This window comes from Macrobrachium nipponense, chromosome 7, assembly GCF_015104395.2.
Source record: "Macrobrachium nipponense isolate FS-2020 chromosome 7, ASM1510439v2, whole genome shotgun sequence".
Lineage (NCBI taxonomy): Eukaryota > Metazoa > Arthropoda > Malacostraca > Decapoda > Palaemonidae > Macrobrachium > Macrobrachium nipponense.
In genome coordinates, this window is record NC_061109.1 from 103,158,724 (window position 1) to 103,177,625 (window position 18,902).

At 43.4% G+C, this 18,902-nt stretch overlaps 1 protein-coding gene across 9 annotated transcripts in view; it reads right to left on the bottom strand.

The window, feature by feature from the left end:
* Window positions 1–18,902, bottom strand: part of LOC135217307 (tyrosine-protein phosphatase non-receptor type 11-like) — a 233,173-nt gene that overhangs the window by 30,089 nt on the left and 184,182 nt on the right. For all 9 annotated transcript variants that reach the window (XM_064253083.1, XM_064253084.1, XM_064253079.1 and 6 more), the window contains 3 exons: window positions 15,066–15,230; window positions 14,633–14,816; window positions 14,195–14,543 (listed from right to left, as the gene is read on the bottom strand). In XM_064253083.1, coding sequence (XP_064109153.1) covers window positions 14,195–14,543; window positions 14,633–14,816; window positions 15,066–15,230 — 698 coding nt within the window. The remainder of the gene's footprint in view (window positions 1–14,194; window positions 14,544–14,632; window positions 14,817–15,065; window positions 15,231–18,902) is intronic.

An 18,902-nucleotide genomic window follows, 5' to 3' on the forward strand; every position in this document is an offset into this window, starting at 1 on the left:
ACAGATGTTCGCGCAAACTGTCGAACACTTTGAATCATCGGGCCAGTCCATCCAAGATCTCTCTAACAGAGTTAGAGAGAATGAGGACCGAGTAGCTGGGCTTGCTCAGGTTCCTTACCCAGTCTCCCCAGTAGCAAGTGCTGGTATTCCCCAGCTACCCTCCTTATGAGTCGCTACCAGCCTTCTCCATGGATAACCCATGGAGAGTAGCCGCTTACGCTCCATTCAAGGACGGTATGATCTCTGTCCCGGAGTGTGGAACTCGAAGGATTGAGGACTTCGAGTTTTATCCTCCGGGATTGACGCAGCCTTTCATTGGGTATGCTAGGCTGACCACAGCGGCGCTCCCCCCACCCTTAGGGAAGAACCCCAAAGGATCACCAGAGAGCATGTGCTTTATAGTAGAGAGCACGCTCAGCGGGAATGGGTTCACTGCCTTGAGGACTGGGAGTGTACCAACACCAAGCTCCAGGCTTTCAAGAGTCCTTTTACTATTTTTGCGACGGAGGAGGAGGCTTCTCTTCCGTTCGCTACCAAAATAGTGGAAGCGACTCTTCAGGGCAGTCCTCAAGGATGAGCCCATGCCACAAAAATATGAGGGAAGCGGAGTCTACTTCTCCGCTCTTCCCAGCTTTCGGGGAATTGTGGGAGAACTTGCCGTCCACCCCTTTCACGCTTGGTAAGCTCAAAAACCGGACTGTGCAATGGACCAGTTTGGTGAAAAGCTTCCGAGGCTGCCTGATACCTTGATTCAGGCAGAGTTCGACGCTCGAACTAGGTTTGGGAGATCCCTCAATTCTTTGATCATTACTGAGATGGCTGCTTTATCGTATGGCACAGAACCTTTATTTAAGATTCTGGCCAAATCTCAGCTTCAAACGGTTCAGACAGATGCTTTCGACTTCTTCCTAGCTAGGAGGAACTGTCGAAAGCACGTTCTGCAGGAATGCACTATTAGGCACGAACCTAATAGGCTCCTGGCTTCCAGCATGTGGGGGGCGGACCTCTTCCCAGAGTCCGCGGTGAATGAGGTACACCATGAGGCTGCTAGGCTCAACCAGAGCCTCAGAGCTAGATGGGGTATCTCCCTCTAAGAGGAAACAAGAATCCGCCCCCGCTGCTGGTAAGAAACCAAAGAAGGCTGGTAGAAGATTCCAGCCTTACCAGAAACGTCAGCAGCAGCAGCAATTCGTTCAGGCCGTCCCAGTTACCCAACAGGGACAGCCTGCAACTTCAAAACAGACCCAACCCATCCTCCTTGTGTCTCCTCAGTACCCCCGCAACCCTCGACCTCTTACGCACTCTCGCCGGCCTTCAACCCTGTTTATGAAAGTCAGGCTTATCCTCCCTTTTCGGGGCAGGCGAGAGGTAGCAGAGCGCGAGGCCACTTTCGCCAGCGTGGCTCAAGTAGAGCGACAAGAGGTAGGCAGTTCAGAGGAGGGCGTGGAGGTCAACCCGCCCAACAACAATGAGGCTCCCCAGGTAGGAGGGAGGTTGTTCCTCTTCGTCACAGGTGGGGGTTCAGCAATTGGGCACAGAGCATAGTGTCCAAGGGATTGGGTTGGAGTTGGATCAAAGATCCCCCTCCAATCAGATCATTTTATCAGGAACCGTCAAAGGAATTGACAGATTATGCGAGAGAACTCCTTCAGAAAGGAGCTATTGCGAGAGTCAAGCATTTAAAATTTCAAGGTCGCTTATTCAGCGTGCCAAAGAAAGGCTCAACAAAAAGAAGGGTAATCTTAGACTTGTCAAGGCTAAACTCTTTCATCCGTTGCGACAAGTTCAAAATGCTTACCATTTCGCAAGTAAGGACCTTACTTCCTCGTGGAGCCGTCACATGCTCCATCGATCTTACAGACGCATACTATCATATCCCTATAGCCAGGCACTTCCGCCCATTCCTAGGGTTCAGACTAGGAAATCAGAAATTCTCATTCAAAGTGATGCCCTTCGGTCTGAATGTAGCCCCAGGGTATTCACAAAAATAGCAGAAGTGGTAGTTCAACAATTGAGAACTCAGGGATAATGGTAGCAGCATACCTCGACGATTGGTTGATCTGGGCACCAACAGTCGAGGAATGTCTCAAAGCCACGGAAAAGGTAGTTCAATTTCTGGAACATCTGGGGTTCCAGATAAACAAAACGAAATCCAGAGTCTCGTTTTCAGTGGCTAGGAATCCAATGGGATTTGTCTTCCCACAATCTGTCAATTCCAGTGGTCAAACGCAAAGAAATAGCCAAAGCTGTGAAACAATTTCTCAAATGCAAACAAACATCAAGGAGAAGCCAAGAAAGAATCCTAGGTTCTCTTCAGTTTGCCTCCTTGACAGACATCCTCCTAAAAGCAAGGCTGAAGAATATAAACCGAGTTTGGCGATCGAGAGCAAACGCCAAATCTCGAGACAAGTTGTCAGTAATTCCACAGATCCTTCGCAATCAACTCCGTCCATGGACAAAAGTGAAGAACCTGGCCAAACTGGTACCCCTCCAATATCCCCTTCCGGTATTAACCATTCACACGGATGCCTCCCTGTCCGGTTGGGGGGGATATTCTCAATTCAAACAAGTTCAGGGGACTTGGTCAGCTCAGTTCCGCCAGCTCCACATAAACGTTTTGGAAGCAATGGCAGTATTTCTTACCCTGAAGAGACTTCTTCCCCCGAAAAAGTCTCATCTAAGACTAGTTTTGGACAGTGCAGTGGTGGTTCATTGCATCAACAGAGGAGGGTCCAAATCCAAACATGTGAACCATGTCATGATAGCCATCTTTGCCCTAGCAGACAAACACAAATGGCATCTGTCCGCCACTCACCTGGCGGGGGTAAGAAATGTGATAGCAGACGCTTTGTCCCGGTCGGTCCCTCTGGAATCAGAATGGTCCTAGACGACAGGTCATTCCAGTGGATATGCCGGGGGAGAGGGGGGTCCCCAGGTCTCCAAGTAGATCTCTTCGCTTCACAAGCAAACCACAAGCTTCCTTGCTATGTGGCCCCCAACCTGGACCCTCTGGCTTATGCCACGGACGCCCTGTCGCTAGATTGGAGTCAGTGGAGAAAAATTTATGTTTTTCCTCCAGTGAATCTTCTATTGAAAGTCTTGAGCAAGCTGAGGACTTTCAAGGGACTGGTAGCGCTGGTTGCACCAGACTGGCCCAAAAGCAATTGGTATCCGCTGCTTCTGGAATTGGGTCTCCGACCTCAACGGATTCCCAATCCCAGGCTGTCACAGGCAGTACAAATGAGGACTGTGTTCGCTTCCTCAGGAATTCTTCAGACCCTAACTTTATGGACTTCATGAAGTTTGCGGCTAACAAAGATGCTAACATTGATCCACAAAACATCCTCTTCCTAGAGTCAGATAAGAGAGAGTCAACTATTAGACAATATGACTCTGCTGTTAAAAAATTAGCATCCTTCCTGAAAGAATCAAACACTACAACCATGACAGTTAACTTAGCTATATCCTTTTTCAGATCCTTGTTTGAAAAAGGTTTAGCAGCTAGCACTATTACTACGCATAAATCGGCTTTGAAGAAGATCTTTCAGTTGGGTTTCCAGATAGATCTGACTGAATCTTACTTTACGTCTATCCCTAAAGCCTGTGCTAGACTTAGACCTTCTCAAAGGCCTACGGCAGTCTCATGGTTCTTAAATGACGTCCTCAAACTAGCATCAGATACTGACAACTCGTCGTGCACATTCATAATGCTCCTCAGAAAGACGTTATTCTTATTAAGCCTAGCCTCAGGAGCTAGAATTTCAGAACTGTCGGCTCTATCCAGGGATGCGGGTCATGTAGAATTCCTCCCCTCAGGAGAAGTCCTGCTTGCTCCGGATCGTAGCTTTTTAGCTAAAAATTAGGATCCTCTTGCAAGGTGGGCTCCTTGGAAAGTCATCCCACTTCCGCAAGACCCTTCTCTCTGCCCAGTATCAACTTTAAGAGCCTTTCTATCTCGCACATCCTCAAGATCCTCAGGTTCTCTCTTCATGAGAGAAAAAGGTGGTACTTTATCAGTAAAAGGTATTAGACAACAGATCCTTTACTTCATTAAACAAGCCAACCCTGATTCATTCCCAAAAGCACATGACATCAGGGGAGTAGCCACCTCAATTAACTACTTTCAACATATGAACTTCGAGGATCTTAAAAAGTATACTGGATGGAAATCTCCGACAGTCTTTAAACGTCACTATCTAAAGTCCTTGGAATCTTTAAAATTTTCTGCAGTAGCAGCGGGAAACATTGTTTCTCCTGATACTGTATAGTAGTCATAGTATAGATCCAGATCTCCTTCCTACCTACCTCGTCTAACATGCCTCACCCTATCGCCATGCTACTCAGACACTCTAGCCTTAGCCGCTGAGGTCATATTAGTGGTTTGTCCCTTTTTTTTTTTTTTTTTTTTTTTTTTGTTTTTTTTTTTTTTTTTTTTTTTTTTTTTTTGCTAGGGACATCCACACTTTGTACTTTTAAGGTACTTCAGTGTCCCTACCCTTATTTTTATGCTAGGGTAGGACGCAATGTGTTTGTATATTATGTAAATACTTTGCTTAAGTGAACCTGTTTTGTTAACTTACATTACATTATTGTATACTACTATGTTTATTATAAGTTAGTTTTAAGTACTTTTGTTGTTGGCTCTCTTTTTTATGCCATTGTTTAGCATAAGTTAGCTTTAAGTACTTAATTTGTATTCTGTATACCTGATTCACTTATATTATATATCTATTTTTACTTCAGTTTTTCATTTGTCCCTTTTCCCATCTTGCCTGTTTCTCTGGTACTCTTTCATAGGCCGACACGAGCTGAGCCCAGAAAAGGGATTTTGACGTAGGAAAAATCTATTTCTGGGTGATTGGCTCGTGTCGCTCTATGAAACCCACCCTGTCTTGCTTTTCCCCCCCTGCAGGGCAAGATGTTCATAGATTAAGGATGACCGCTAGGGGCGCTGCTGTCCGTGGCGTCCTTAGTAGTAGTAGTAACGGCCGCATCACCCGTTAGTATCAGCTCTCGCTAGTGGCGATTTTGGATTGATAGGTCTAAATGGTGAATGACTCGTGGTAGTGTTCCCACTCGCCCCTATTCTCATACCGACACTTCTTTTCTGGGCTCAGCTCGTGTCGCTGCGCGAAATATCCTTTAATCTATTATTTCTAGGGTAAATGTACTAACACATACCAGAGAATAAATAAATAAAGAAAAAGGTCAGTATAACTGACTCGCTCACCCTCCCAGAGAGTGTCGGTATGAACACTATGGCGAGTGAGACCACTACCACGAGCCAAATGCCAATAGAATTCTCCCACTACAAAATCCCCCCAAAAGGGGAGCCGACCCACAGAATGGGCAGCACCTACTATTACTACTCCATCCCATGCTGCCGACTGCTGCGCCTCTGGTGGTCATCCTTTTCAGTTAGCGCACACGATTCACACGTGCCTTTTTCTTCTCTGTGTTTTTTGTGCCCTTTCGTTTGGATTTTATTACAATGGAGCGTGCAGCCATCGCAGCAGCTAAGTTAAGTACTCAGTGTTTATTGCTATTTGGTTTTTTCCGGCCCTGAGCACGTATTTGCCGTTTTTTAGGTATAAATACGATCTCTAGGTCGGAAGCATGGCAGCATGGTTCTGCCTCGTGATGGGTTCGTTCTGGGTCTCCCATACCCAGAACATCCCCTGTCTTTGTACGCTCTATTTTATTATCCGCTTTGTTTAGTATAAGGTCTACACGGTTTTGTCATGCATGCATGTCTTTTACCTTATGTAGGCTCTTCCATCCAGACCCTAGCCACGGCTCTTCTTATCGGCATCGGCTAGCTTTGAGTGGTAGACTTTCCTTCGGGTTAGTCGTACACTCCTGGATTTTTTCTCCTACTATTTGTTTTCTTTCTTTTATTTTAATTTTCATATTGTTATCTATGTGATTTTATTAGGTTAGTTAGGCGTCTGGCTCGCTTAGCCTAGGTCACGGCCTGTTGGGCCTTTATGTTACCGCTGGTCAGCTCGGTTGCTTCCCGATAGCATCTCGCTGATCAGTTGGTTTTGTTTAGGCTTAGTTGTTGTTCTTATCGCCCCGTGGTCACTATGTGATCACGAGGCAGCCAGACGCCTGTCCAGTCACCTTTCCCTCCTCCCGCTCTTCCATAGAGTCGGGGGGGGGGGGGGGGGGGGTGGTTAGGCCTGCCCATGCTCGCTCCGCATACCCGAGCCTGCCTCCCTCTCTCCCCCCAGGCGGAGGGGGTAGAGGGACGGGACAGACCCAGACTGGACTCGACCTCTCCGGCTCTCGGTTCGGTCGGATGGTAAGGTGAGGGGGGACTGGCCTTTCCCCCTCTCCATTACTACTTCGTCGCTCCGTTACTAGCCCGAGTCTGTATGCCCCCGCTCTTTCCCACCTTACTAGGGCTCCTTTACCACCGGAGGCCTGGCATCTAGCGGAAACGTGCTTAGTCTACCCCACGGGGTGGACCGGAACATACAGTCGGTCTCGTCTAACCGCTCCGTTTCACTGAGTTATCACTCCGCCTCGCACTGGACTTAGTCCGGTACGTTCGAGCTTTTAGGTTTAAGATGTTAAGTTTATTTTAAGTACCTTAAACCATTCCCCCCTCCCTTCTTTTCACCGGATACCTCCGGGGTTATAGCCTATTCAGGCTAGTAAGGGAGGGGCTATGCCCGAATTTTTTCCGAGCTCCGGCATGCAATGGAGTTCTTCTGTCCTTTAGCCTGTAAGTGATATTCTTTAAGATACTCATGTGTCTTTCCACTTACAGACCACCAACTGTGAGCATCCGGGATGCGCCGCCACACTTCAGGACCCGTGTGGACACGAAGTTTGCCGGTCCCATGCTCCATGCGCGACTCCGCACGGGGACATCCAGGTCTGGTACCATGAGACGTGTACCATATGTTACGATCTGGTGAGCCAGCTTTTAGACGGGGTAAGTATTCCATCTCCGGTAGCTGGTTCGCATCTGTTTTAGTTCTTAAGTTTGTATCAATTACTCTAACTTAAGGAAATTCAAAGGGCCTTATAGCCCTATAAGTTTAAGTTATACTTTAAGTTATCTTTAGTTTTAAGTTATTCTTAAATCTAATTGATACCCTCTCTTCCAGGCGCCGGCAGTGAGGGATACCGCACTGGCAACCCTGCGGGCCTGGGTCGGCGGTTTCGGGAAGAACGCCGCCAAGGGTATGCCCTACATCCTGGAGAAAAGGTTGGCGGTACTAATCTTCCCCGGAGGCAAGGCGACAGGATACGTCGACCCAGCAGAGGCTGCCCCGACTATCGCCTTCATCCAGCAACAGCTGGCTGCCTCATTGACTGACCAAGGCCAGGATATCTCCTCGGAAGTCGCGACGTTGGATATTAATGTAGAACCTATGGTAGGTGTAGACGACCTGTTGGTCGAGGTAGGTAAGGTGGACACCCAAGGGATACCCTTGGGCGTAACTGTTTCTTCTACTCCTGCAACCTCTCCATCCTTCCAAGGCTTTACGGGTGATGAATTGTATACTCCTCCTGACGCTTCGGTTAGACCCAAGGTCAAGGGTCAAGCAGTAAAATCCTTGACAAAGGCGTCGTCGTCATCTAAGAAGACGACTTCGACCTCATCCTCCTCTCGTAAGTCTCCGGCTAGGAATCCCGGAGCAGACAGATCTAAAGCTTCTGGGTCCGGCTCTAAGTCCTCGAGGAGTAAATCCTCCAGAGAGAGATCTCACACTCCGGCTGAGTCTTCAGTTCCGCTACCTTTGGTGCCAATTCAAAGCTACCCCTCCACCTCCGCAGCAGCTCCGGCTTTGGACTCCAATGCTGGCCTGTTACAACAGGTGGGCGACCTGGTTGGGTCTCTAAAGAGTAGCATGGAACAAATGATCTCTCGGTTGTCGGATAGGATTACTTCTCAAGACTCCATTATAGCCGGACTGAGCCAAGCTCCTCTAGCCTCTCCTCCACCTTCCAATGCAGGTGGAGCTCAGCTTCCCCCGTATGACTCGCTACCTCCGTTCTCGATGAACAACCCGTGGAGAGTAGCGTCATACGCCCCCTTCCAGGACGGTCTCATTTCTATACCCGAATTTGGAACTCGAAGGATAGAGGACTTCGAGTTCTACCCGGAAGACCTTCAGCCTCCGTTCATCGGCTACGCAAGGCTCACCGCCTCAGCCATGATTCGAGATGATAGGGTACCAAAGGAGACGGTCCTCTATTCACGTGACCAGGCTCAGAGAGAATGGCTCAGGTGTTTGGAGGACATGGATTGTTCTAATACGAAAATCCAACCCTTCAAGAGTCCCTTTACAATCTTCACGATGGATGAGAGTACCCCGCTCCCTTTCCTGACTAAGATCGCGACCTCTACCATCCCAGCGGCCCAGAAGGGGGACCCCATGCCTCAACTGAAGGAAGCAGATCCTACATCTCCGTTACTTCCTTCAGCCGGAGAATTATGGGAAGACTTACCGAACACCTTCTCAGCTGGCAAACTCAAACCGGACTGTGCTATGGAGCAGTTTGGTGAAAAGCTACCCAGGCTTCCAGATAGCCTGATTCAGGCTGAGTTTGACGCTAAATCTCGTTTAGCCAGATCAATTAATTCTATGGCTATGACCGAGGTGGCCACCATAGCCTATGGTTCAGAGCCGCTTTTCAAACTCATGACCAAATCCCTGACTCAAACGGTACAGTCAGATATGTTTGAGTTTGCCACTGCTAGAACGAATTGTAGGAAGCATGTCCTACAAGAGGCAACCATTCGGCATGAGCCGAATAGGTTACTCTCTTCAAGCATCTGGGGAGCAGATCTCTTCCCAGAAGCGATGGTGAAGGAAGTCCAGTCAGAGGCTACGAGGCTGAACCAGAGCCTTAAGGACCGTTGGGGCCTTACGGCTAGGAGGAGGCAAGACCCTGCAGCTAGAGGTAAAGGGCAAAGGAAACCCAGGCGTTTCCAGCCCTACCAGAAAAAGCAACCACGCTTTTCTCAGCAAGTTCCGGCGGTTCCCTTAGTGCAAGCAGCCCAGCCCTCCACTTCAAAGGCTCAATCACAGCCAATTTATGTGATCTCCCCTCAGCCTCAGCCCTCCACCTCTTATGCCATCTCTCCAGCTTACAATCAAACCTTCGAGAGTCAATCTTCACAGAAGTATGACCGCTCGGGTAAGGGAGGCAGAGGTAAACGTTCCTTTCGTGGGAGAGGATCGGGAGGTCCCTTTAATAGAGGAAAACACTTCAGAGGAGGCCGAGGAGGTTACCAGAACCAATGAAGAACTTCAGGTAGGAGGGAGGCTGTTTCACTTTCGCCACCGGTGGAACTTCAGCAAGTGGGCTCAGAGTATTGTGTCAAAAGGCCTGGGTTGGAGCTGGTTATCGAACCCACCTCCATCCAGGCCTTTCCGTCAACTTCCTTCCAAAGAACTGACGGAGTATGCGGAGGATCTCCTTCAAAAAGGAGCTATAGCGAGAGTCAAAAGATTAAAGTTTCAAGGGCGCTTGTTCAGCGTGCCAAAGAAAGGCTCACAAAAAAGAAGAGTAATCTTAGACTTGTCCCGCTTAAACTTAGCCATTCGCTGCGACAAGTTCAAGATGCTCACGATCTCGCAGGTGCGGACCTTACTTCCCCGTGGGGCCGTCACCACCTCTATCGATCTTACAGACGCTTACTATCATATCCCTATTGCAAGACACTTCCGGCCTTATCTAGGCTTCAAGATAGGCGACCAGACATTCTCCTTCAAGGTAGTTCCTTTCGGGCTCAACGTAGCACCCAGAGTGTTTACGAAGCTGGCGGAAGTAGTTGTTCAACAACTCAGATCGCAAGGGATTATGGTAGTAGCGTATCTCGACGATTGGTTGATCTGGGCTTCAACAGTCGAGGAATGCAACAAAGCAACACTGAAAGTGATTCAGTTCCTGGAATATCTAGGCTTCAAGATAAACAGGACCAAATCAAGACTCACTCCAGAGTCAAACTTTCAGTGGCTAGGCATTCAATGGAATCTATCCTCCCATACTCTGTCGATTCCATCGTCCAAAAGGAAGGAAATAGCAAAGTCAGTCAAGCAATTTCTAAGTCACAAACTGGCTTCAAGAAGATCTCAGGAAAGGATCCTGGGTTCTCTCCAGTTTGCATCAGTGACGAACATCCTAATGAAAGCCAAACTGAAAGACCTAACCAGAATTTGGCGCTCACGAGCAAATATCAGGTCCAGGGACAAATTGTCCTCAGTCCCTCTGATTCTAAAGAATCGGCTTCGGCCGTGGGCGAAAGTCAAGAACCTATCAGTGTCAGTGCCCCTTCAGTTTCCTCCTCCAGGGATCACTATCCACACAGACGCTTCATTAAGCGGTTGGGGAGGATATTCCCAGTTCAAAAAGGTTCAGGGAACGTGGTCACCTCAGTTCCGTCAGTTCCATATAAACGTACTGGAGGCAATGGCACTGTTCTTGACTCTAAAAAGGTTACGTCCGCCAAAGTACTCCCACATAAAGCTAGTCCTGGACAGCGCAGTGGTAGTACATTGTATAAACAGAGGAGGCTCCAAGTCACGTCATCTAAACCATGTCATGGTAGCCATATTCTCCCTGGCGGACAAGTTCAGTTGGCATCTCTCCTCCACCCATATAGCTGGAGTGAGAAACGTCATAGCAGATGCTCTATCCCGATCAGTACCTCTAGAGTCGGAATGGTCACTGGACAACAGTTCGTTCCAATGGATTCTTCAGAGAGTTCCAGGTCTACAGGTAGATCTCTTCGCATCCCAGGCGAACCACAAACTCCCGTGTTATGTGGCCCCCAACCTGGACCCTCTGGCCTATGCCACGGACGCCCTGGCTCTAGATTGGAACAACTGGAGAAGATTTATGTCTTTCCTCCGGTGAATCTTCTCATGAAGGTGGGCTAAACAAACTCAGGACATTCAGGGGTCAAGTGGCTCTAGTAGCCCCAGACTGGCCGAAGAGCAATTGGTATCCTCTCATCCTGGAACTGGGTCTCCGTCCTCTTCGGATCCCCAATCCCAAGCTCTCCCAGTCAGTACAAACGAAGACTGTGTTCGCTTCCTCAGGGATTCTCAAAACCCTAACTTTATGGATTTCATGAAGTTTGCAGCGAAAAGGGATGCGAATATTGACCCTCAGAATATTCTCTTCTTGGAATCAGATAAGAGAGATTCAACTTTGAGACAGTATGATGCTGCTGTCAAAAAGTTAGCAACCTTCCTGAAAGAATCAGATATTAAGATCATGACAATCAATTCTGCTATATCCTTTTTCAGATCCTTATTTGAAAAAGGCTTAGCAGCTAGCACAATTACGACAAACAAGTCAGCCTTGAAAAAGATTTTTCAATTTGGGTTCAACATAGACTTGACAGATTCCTACTTCTCGTCTATTCCCAAGGCCTGTGCTAGACTTAGGACCTTCTGTAAGGCCTACGTCAGTATCATGGTTCTTAAACGATGTTCTAAAAACTGGCTTCAGAAACCAATAATGACACATGCTCATTTATAATGCTGTTAAGAAAAACCCTATTTTTATTAAGCTTGGCCTCAGGAGCTAGAATTTCAGAACTGTCGGCTTTATCCAGAGATCCGGATCATATTCAGTTCCTTCCCACAGGGGAAGTGCTACTTTCCCCAGAACGTAGCTTTTTAGCTAAGAATGAAGATCCTTTGATGAGGTGGGAACCATGGAAGGTAATACCCCTTCCACAAGATATATCTCTTTGCCCAGTTTCAACGTTACGAGCCTTTCTATCTAGGACCTCCTCATCCTCATCGGGTCCTCTCTTTAGGAGAGAAAAAGGTGGTACTTTATCTATTAAAGGCATCAGGCAACAAATCCTGTACTTCATTAAACAAGCCAATCCTGACTCTTTCCCAAAAGCACATGATGTCAGGGCAGTAGCCACCTCAATTAACTATTTCCAACATATGAACTTCGATGAGTTGAAAAAGTATACTGGATGGAAATCACCGACAGTGTTCAAACGTCATTACTTAAAGTCCTTGGAAGCCCTGAAATTTTCAGCAGTTGCAGCGGGTAACATAGTTTCCCCTGACTCTGACTGATCCTTAGTAGAAGATTCAGTCCTCCTTTCTACCTGCCTCACCCAACAGTTCGTCTATTCCTGCCTTGTTCATTTACGATCACCTTGTGTCTTAGCTGCTTTAATGATGATATAGTGAGTGTCCCTTATTTTTTTGCTAGGGACACTCACATTGGTGATGATTACTGATCTCGTGGATGTCATCTCCTTATTTTTATGCTAGGAGATACATCTTCTTATAATGGTTACGGGTTTTGTATATTAAGTCATATACATTCCTTTATATTTTGTTGTTGTTGAGTTTGTTTTATTCAACTTGTATATTAATTGCTTTAAATGGTTTTGATACATAAGCTTTACACAGATACCATTGTTGTACATATATGATATTTCTCCTGTATATATGTATATTACCTTAAGTTAAGAAATATTATTAACAATAAGTATAATTAAGTAATATTTCTATTTGTACCACTGTGTATATGTATCTTTATTAGCAATTATATTGATTTATTTTTATTTTATCTTTTATTTGAGACCCTTTATATTTGTTACATTTTCTTTACAATCTTGTCTATTTCTCTGGTACGATTTCGCGCAGCGACACGAGCTGAGCCCAGAAAAGGGATTTTGACGTAAGGAAAAATCTATTTCTGGGCGATTGGCTCGTGTCGCCAGCGAAATATCCTTTAATCTATTATTTCTAGGGTAAATGTACTAACACATACCAGAGAATAAATAAATAAAGAAAAAGGTCAGTATAACTGACTCGCTCACCCTCCCAGAGAGTGTCGGTATGAACACTATGGCGAGTGAGACCACTACCACGAGCCAAATGCCAATAGAATTCTCCCACTACAAAATCCCCCCAAGAGGGGAGCCGACCCACAGAATGGGCCGCACCTACTACTACTACTCCATCCCATGCTGCCGACTGCTGCGCCTCTGGTGGCCATCCTGAAGTTAGCAGACAATCTTGGCGATGGGATGGGTAGGGCGGGATTTCGCTGGCGACACGAGCCAATCGCCCAGAAATAGATTTTTCCTTACGTCAAAATCCCTTTTATAGAGTGAGCGAGTCAGTTTTACTGACATTTTCTTAATTTTGTTTTTCTCTGGTAAGATTTAGATTAATTTTGCCTAGAAGGAATGATATTAAGGATCCTTTCATAGGGCGACACGAGCCAATCACCCAGAAATAGATTTTTCCTACGTCAAAATCCCTTATTTCAGCTAATTATTTCAACATATAATTGTCATGGGCTTATGAAACAATGTTATGGCCTTAATTTAACACTAGCCTTCTTGATCAGACCTTGCTTTGACCAGTCTAATAATTTTTGCATCAAACATACGAAAGTAGCAGTGATTCACGTCACAAATGCAGCAATCCTACATAATCAAGTAAACTGACAGGATGACAGTTTTAATTTTATTTCCACACAAGTAGATATTCAGCATACAACAATAATATGCCATGGTGTGAATGCAATTATTTCTTGAACAAATTTTGTTTTGTAAATACATACCATTGATGGTCAGGTACCACATCTCTAACTGAGCGTAGATATATTTATTACAGGGAAGCTTTATGATGTAAGATTTCGATGTACCTACCAGGTTTCTTTCACCAAATAATGTAGCATAATCAATTTTTGGCTAAATGCATTTTCATAATTTTAACCCAAACTGTAAAGGCTATTTAAGGTAATGACTTGTGAGTGGAAAATTAAAAATATTTTCAACAAAAAAGAGACGATTCAAAATGTAACTAACATTATAGTACATATAATCTATAGAGCTGATGAACTGCTCATTCTCTAAATTCAACATACTATTTTCTATAGCCTACGTGAATTCATTCCTAGCAAGAAACAATTATGGGTTGAAAGGAACCACAATTTTGTAAGTACTATACATAACTTTATCCAATATAAAGGCTAAGAATGCTGTAAATCAAAAAGGCTGAAGCTTTGCTTAAATTAACTTTCTAACATAACTAGGGCTTACATTTTTATTTTTCCATTCAAGTAACCAAGAACAAACCAGCTAAACTGCATGCACTTTAACCGAGTATTTCTTCTATAACACTTCCAAGGTAATAATTGGCTAAAGAACTACAGAAAAATTGGGTGAAATACATACCTTGGCAAATGGTTTTCAGACTGCGTTTTTGGCAGTGTTGCAGTGGATGTTGGTCGTTTAGGATCCCGTGGAGTAGTTGATGGTGTGGTTGGAAGAGATATAGTTGAACGTGATAAAGATTTACCCATTTCAATTCCACCTGCAGCCTCACTACTATATTTTATATTTGTGTACTCTCTTCCCAGTTGCAAGCAACTCTTTTCAGCACTAATACGATGCTGTACTGTTTCTATGTGGTGTTGTACTGCCAAGTATACAAATTTATATTGAGCTTCAGTCTGTACCATACCAGAACGCTGTGACCTTACCATCTGAATTGTTCGTTGGATGTCGATTTCACAATCAAGACCTGCAACATACATCACATTAATTGTTGATTTAAGTAAAGAATAACACAAGCTTTCATAATGGAATAAGGAACACAACTACTGAGCTTACCTTGTCTTTTAATCTGGTCGAGAATCATGTCAATCACAATAAATGTTCCAGTGCGTCCAATACCTGCAGAACAATGAACCACTACAGGTCCAGCACTAGCAATGTCCTCCTGACGTTTGTTAACATCATGAAGGAAATTTAATACGCACCCTGGATCTGAAGGAACCCCATGATCTGGCCATGCCTGCATACCAAATAAAAATTTACCCTTAATATTTCATAAAAAAATTCAATGCATATTACAAATACAAATAAAACAAGGGTTATATAATTTTTTTTTTCAAAACATGATCATAATGCTTTTACAGAAAAATCAGAATAGAATACTTTACAGGACTGGTTCAATATTTCTATAAGCATCAATCATGTGAGAATAACATTCAAAAGTAGAGATATTAACAAATGGAGACTTCTACAAAATATAATTACTTACAGTGAAATGATAATGAAATATTTTTCTTTCAGGCTGGTCATCTTTGCGAACCAAAAATTCTCGTAGAATATAATCATTGTTAGAATTCTCAGACACATTCCTAAGTGTCATCCGTCCATACTCCTTACTAGATCCTTCTTCAGGCCAATATCGACAACACTTGTTCTGCACAAGAGTATAAAGATGCATTCATATATACGATACAACATTAACTGAAACAATTAGCAGTTTTAAAATAGCAATAAGTAACAAGAACTACACAACAATTACATTACAATAATTTGATTGGCATATCTTTAAAGTTATCCCTATAAATGTTGGTGATAGACAAATTCAACCTACTTAGTATAAGTGAAGGAGTTCATACCATAATAAGTAAATGAGAAAATAAAATGGCAGTAACTTTCCTAAGAAATAAAATTCACTGGGTAATAATGCCATTCACTTGCCATGGTAAATAGCACCTAGACATTTGCATAATTTGTTTATCACCTTCCAGGTGCTCCACAGTGAAGCAACAAAAAGCTTCTTGGCATTCATCAAGTAAATCCTGTAGCAATTTGTAAGTACAACTGATTACTTTACAAAATACAAAATTAATCATACAACCATCGTACCATAACTGCATAGTTGCTCCTAGCTGATGACTAGGATTTGTAATTCACGTGGTTTTGGCCACTGGAATTTTTACTGTGACTTTATTTAGCAAAATAAAAATAGTTTAGAGTTTCTCTCAGAAAAATAGTTTAGTTTCTCTAAAATATTTTCATAACTTCTAGCAAGGTGCTACAGGTAACATGAATTTGCAGCAATTAACTGTCTGGCACCTCTTTAAGACCAGGGCACTTGAAACTCCTAGGATTACCAGACAGGTAACAAAGGTGATTGCATCAATGTTTGCATTTGTAAAGCTGCTATATGTAAAGCATTAAGAATTAATTTTTTTGAGAACAATATAGTATCCTTTTACTATAAATTCAATCAAAATACTAGAGCATTTTATTGTCATAATATGCCTTACTCCATATTAATGAATCCAAGTCATAATGACTTAAGAGTTAAAAGAGGAGAGGTTCCATGGCACATGCCACAGTACACTGCCCACCATATTACTAATTTTTCTGTGCCTATCCCCATGTTGAAGAATGCACGGGAGGGAGTATAGCACTCACAATCATGATTAGCAGGTTTGTATTAAAACTTGTTTTATTTTGAGACCATAAGTTATACAAAAAGAAAAGCCTCTGAAGACAATATTTTGAGACCATAAGTTAGACAAAAAGAAAAGCCTCTGAAGACAATAGCAGACCTAGATATACTAAATCTAACCACAGCACATCAAGGTAACTACACAGAAAAGAATGTAATGGTAAGACATAACCCTGGCTGGTACAGTTATACCTCAGTTCACAAACTAATTCATTTGAGGACACAGTTCGTGACCCGAAAAGTTTGCGACCTGAATCAATTTTTTCCATTTAAAATAACATTAATACAAATAATTCATTCAAACCTCAGAAACACTAACCTTAAAAAAAAAAAATTTCTGGGAAAAAGAGAATAGACTTAAAATAACCTTAATTATGTACGTATATACAAATACAGTAGTGCACCAAAATAACGGACCTTGGTATATCATACTTACAGATACAGTGGTACCTCGAGATATGAAATTAATCCGTTCCGAGGCGCCCTTCGTATCATGAGTTTTTCGTATCTTGAGCTGCATTTTACATGTAAAATGGCTAATCTGTTCCAAGCCCTCCAAAAACACCCCAGTAAATTTCATAATAAAGTTAAATTGACTTATAAACATTGAAATACCACAACAATTTGGACCATACAATACCTAACTTAATACGTACTGCTAATATGTACTACATAGTACCTGTAAATAAAGTGTACTAGTGTACATGGTATACAAAAAATACTGTACGTACATACGTACATATGTAGTAAAATGTGGAAGCTTATCTTTTGAGTGAGGCTATCTCTGAAAGTGGCGACAGAGGTGGAGGACAAACGGCAGATACGTACACTGAACTTTACTTAACATAAAAAAAATGTCAGGAAACCATAAACTAAACTTTACAAAACACATTAACAAAACTGTAACACTTTACTTTACAAAAAATTTAAAATTGATTTTTTTACAATTTTTTTTTTTTACATTTTTTTCTTTACTTTTTTATACTTTACGTATTTTACAAAAATTGCAATTTCTTCACCACCGAATGGATGCCAGTCCGTTTATGGAATTTTTGAACCACCCATGAGAAGCCTTGAACGCTGGGGTTTCCGTCGATGTCCCCTCTCCTCCGTCGTCTTCGGCTTGGGCAATCAAATCGCCGAAAATAGCGCTGGCCTTCTGGCATATTGCAATCTCGGTTATCGTATCGCCAGCGATTTCTTTGTCCTCAATCCATAGAAGAAGCAACCTCTCCATTTCATCATGCACAGGGCTCCTCTTGTTAGACAAAATAGTCACGCCCTTGGAAGGTGTAGCTGCTTTGATGGCTTCCCTCAGCTTAAGGATGGTGCCTATCATCGACAGATTTCGGCCGTATTCCTTAGCGATCACACTCAACATCTCCATTTTTGTCTGCACAGAAAGCATTCTCTTCTTTCTGTGAACTTCAGCAACTTTCTTGGGACCCGTGACTATACTGTACGTAATTAAGTTATGTAGTATACTAATTAAGTTCTCACACAACACGATAAAGTAGTACAACGAAATCACTAACACGAATTTACCTTAACAAATGAAATCGTTTATGTGAACGAACGAATTCCGCGTGCGTACGATAACGCTGGTGAGAAGCAATGGCTGAAGAAGAACGCCGCTACGTACGATGCATGATGGGATAATGGGAGGGATGCTGACCAATAGGAGAGAAGGATCTCATGGCGGTGACTAGCATCAGGAACCAATGGGAGAGCGGGAGGATAGTGGCGAGTCTACTCAGTTGGCGGCGCGCAAGTTTCAAAATTGTTATCGGTGGTCCGGGCGAATCTTGCACTTTACAGCAACAACCTTTCGTATCTTGAGCAATTTTCGTATGTAGAGCCGTAAAATTTTTCGTATTTGCTTTCGTATCTCGAGTTTTTCGTAAGTTGAGCCTTTCATATCTTGAGGTACCATTGTATATCATTGCAAAATGGGAATATTATCACTCGCTTACTAGCATCCCTTGAATTATAGTTGCAATTTTTAAAAATTTGATAATTTACAAAAGAAACAGCTGTCTGGATTACATTTCATTTGGCAACCAAAGACAGTGAAAACATTAGTAATATGTAATCAGCTAATGACTTTAAGAATGTACAGCAAACTCCACAGATTTGCATTCTCAGTGATTCTCGGATTTCTCTATGTACCATATATGTACAGTATACAAATTTTTTGTGGACAATTTGTCTATCACAGTATTTTTCTTTGAGAAATATTCACTTATTACTATATTTTCATATAATTTTTATTACTAAATGCACTTTGTGATAAAACTATTAAAATACTCAAGTATAAATATTTTTCAAATGTTATTTGGTTTGAACTATCAAAATAGGCAGTTCTAATCATTTTTATAGGGGTTTTAAGTATTTGCAGATTTTAGCGATTCGCTCAGGGTTGTGGTACCTATCCCTCGCTATTCCAAAGGTCCACTGTAAACAAAACTAGAATGCAAATGACATGATCACTCTGTTCATACTAAGTACAGCTAGTTGTCAACTTACAACCTATGCAAGTTACGACTGATCAACTTTACAACCACCCACAGCTAAAATGACTGGGAAGCGACGTGAGCAAGGGAGTGGTGTCCAGCTGAACGTACCTTC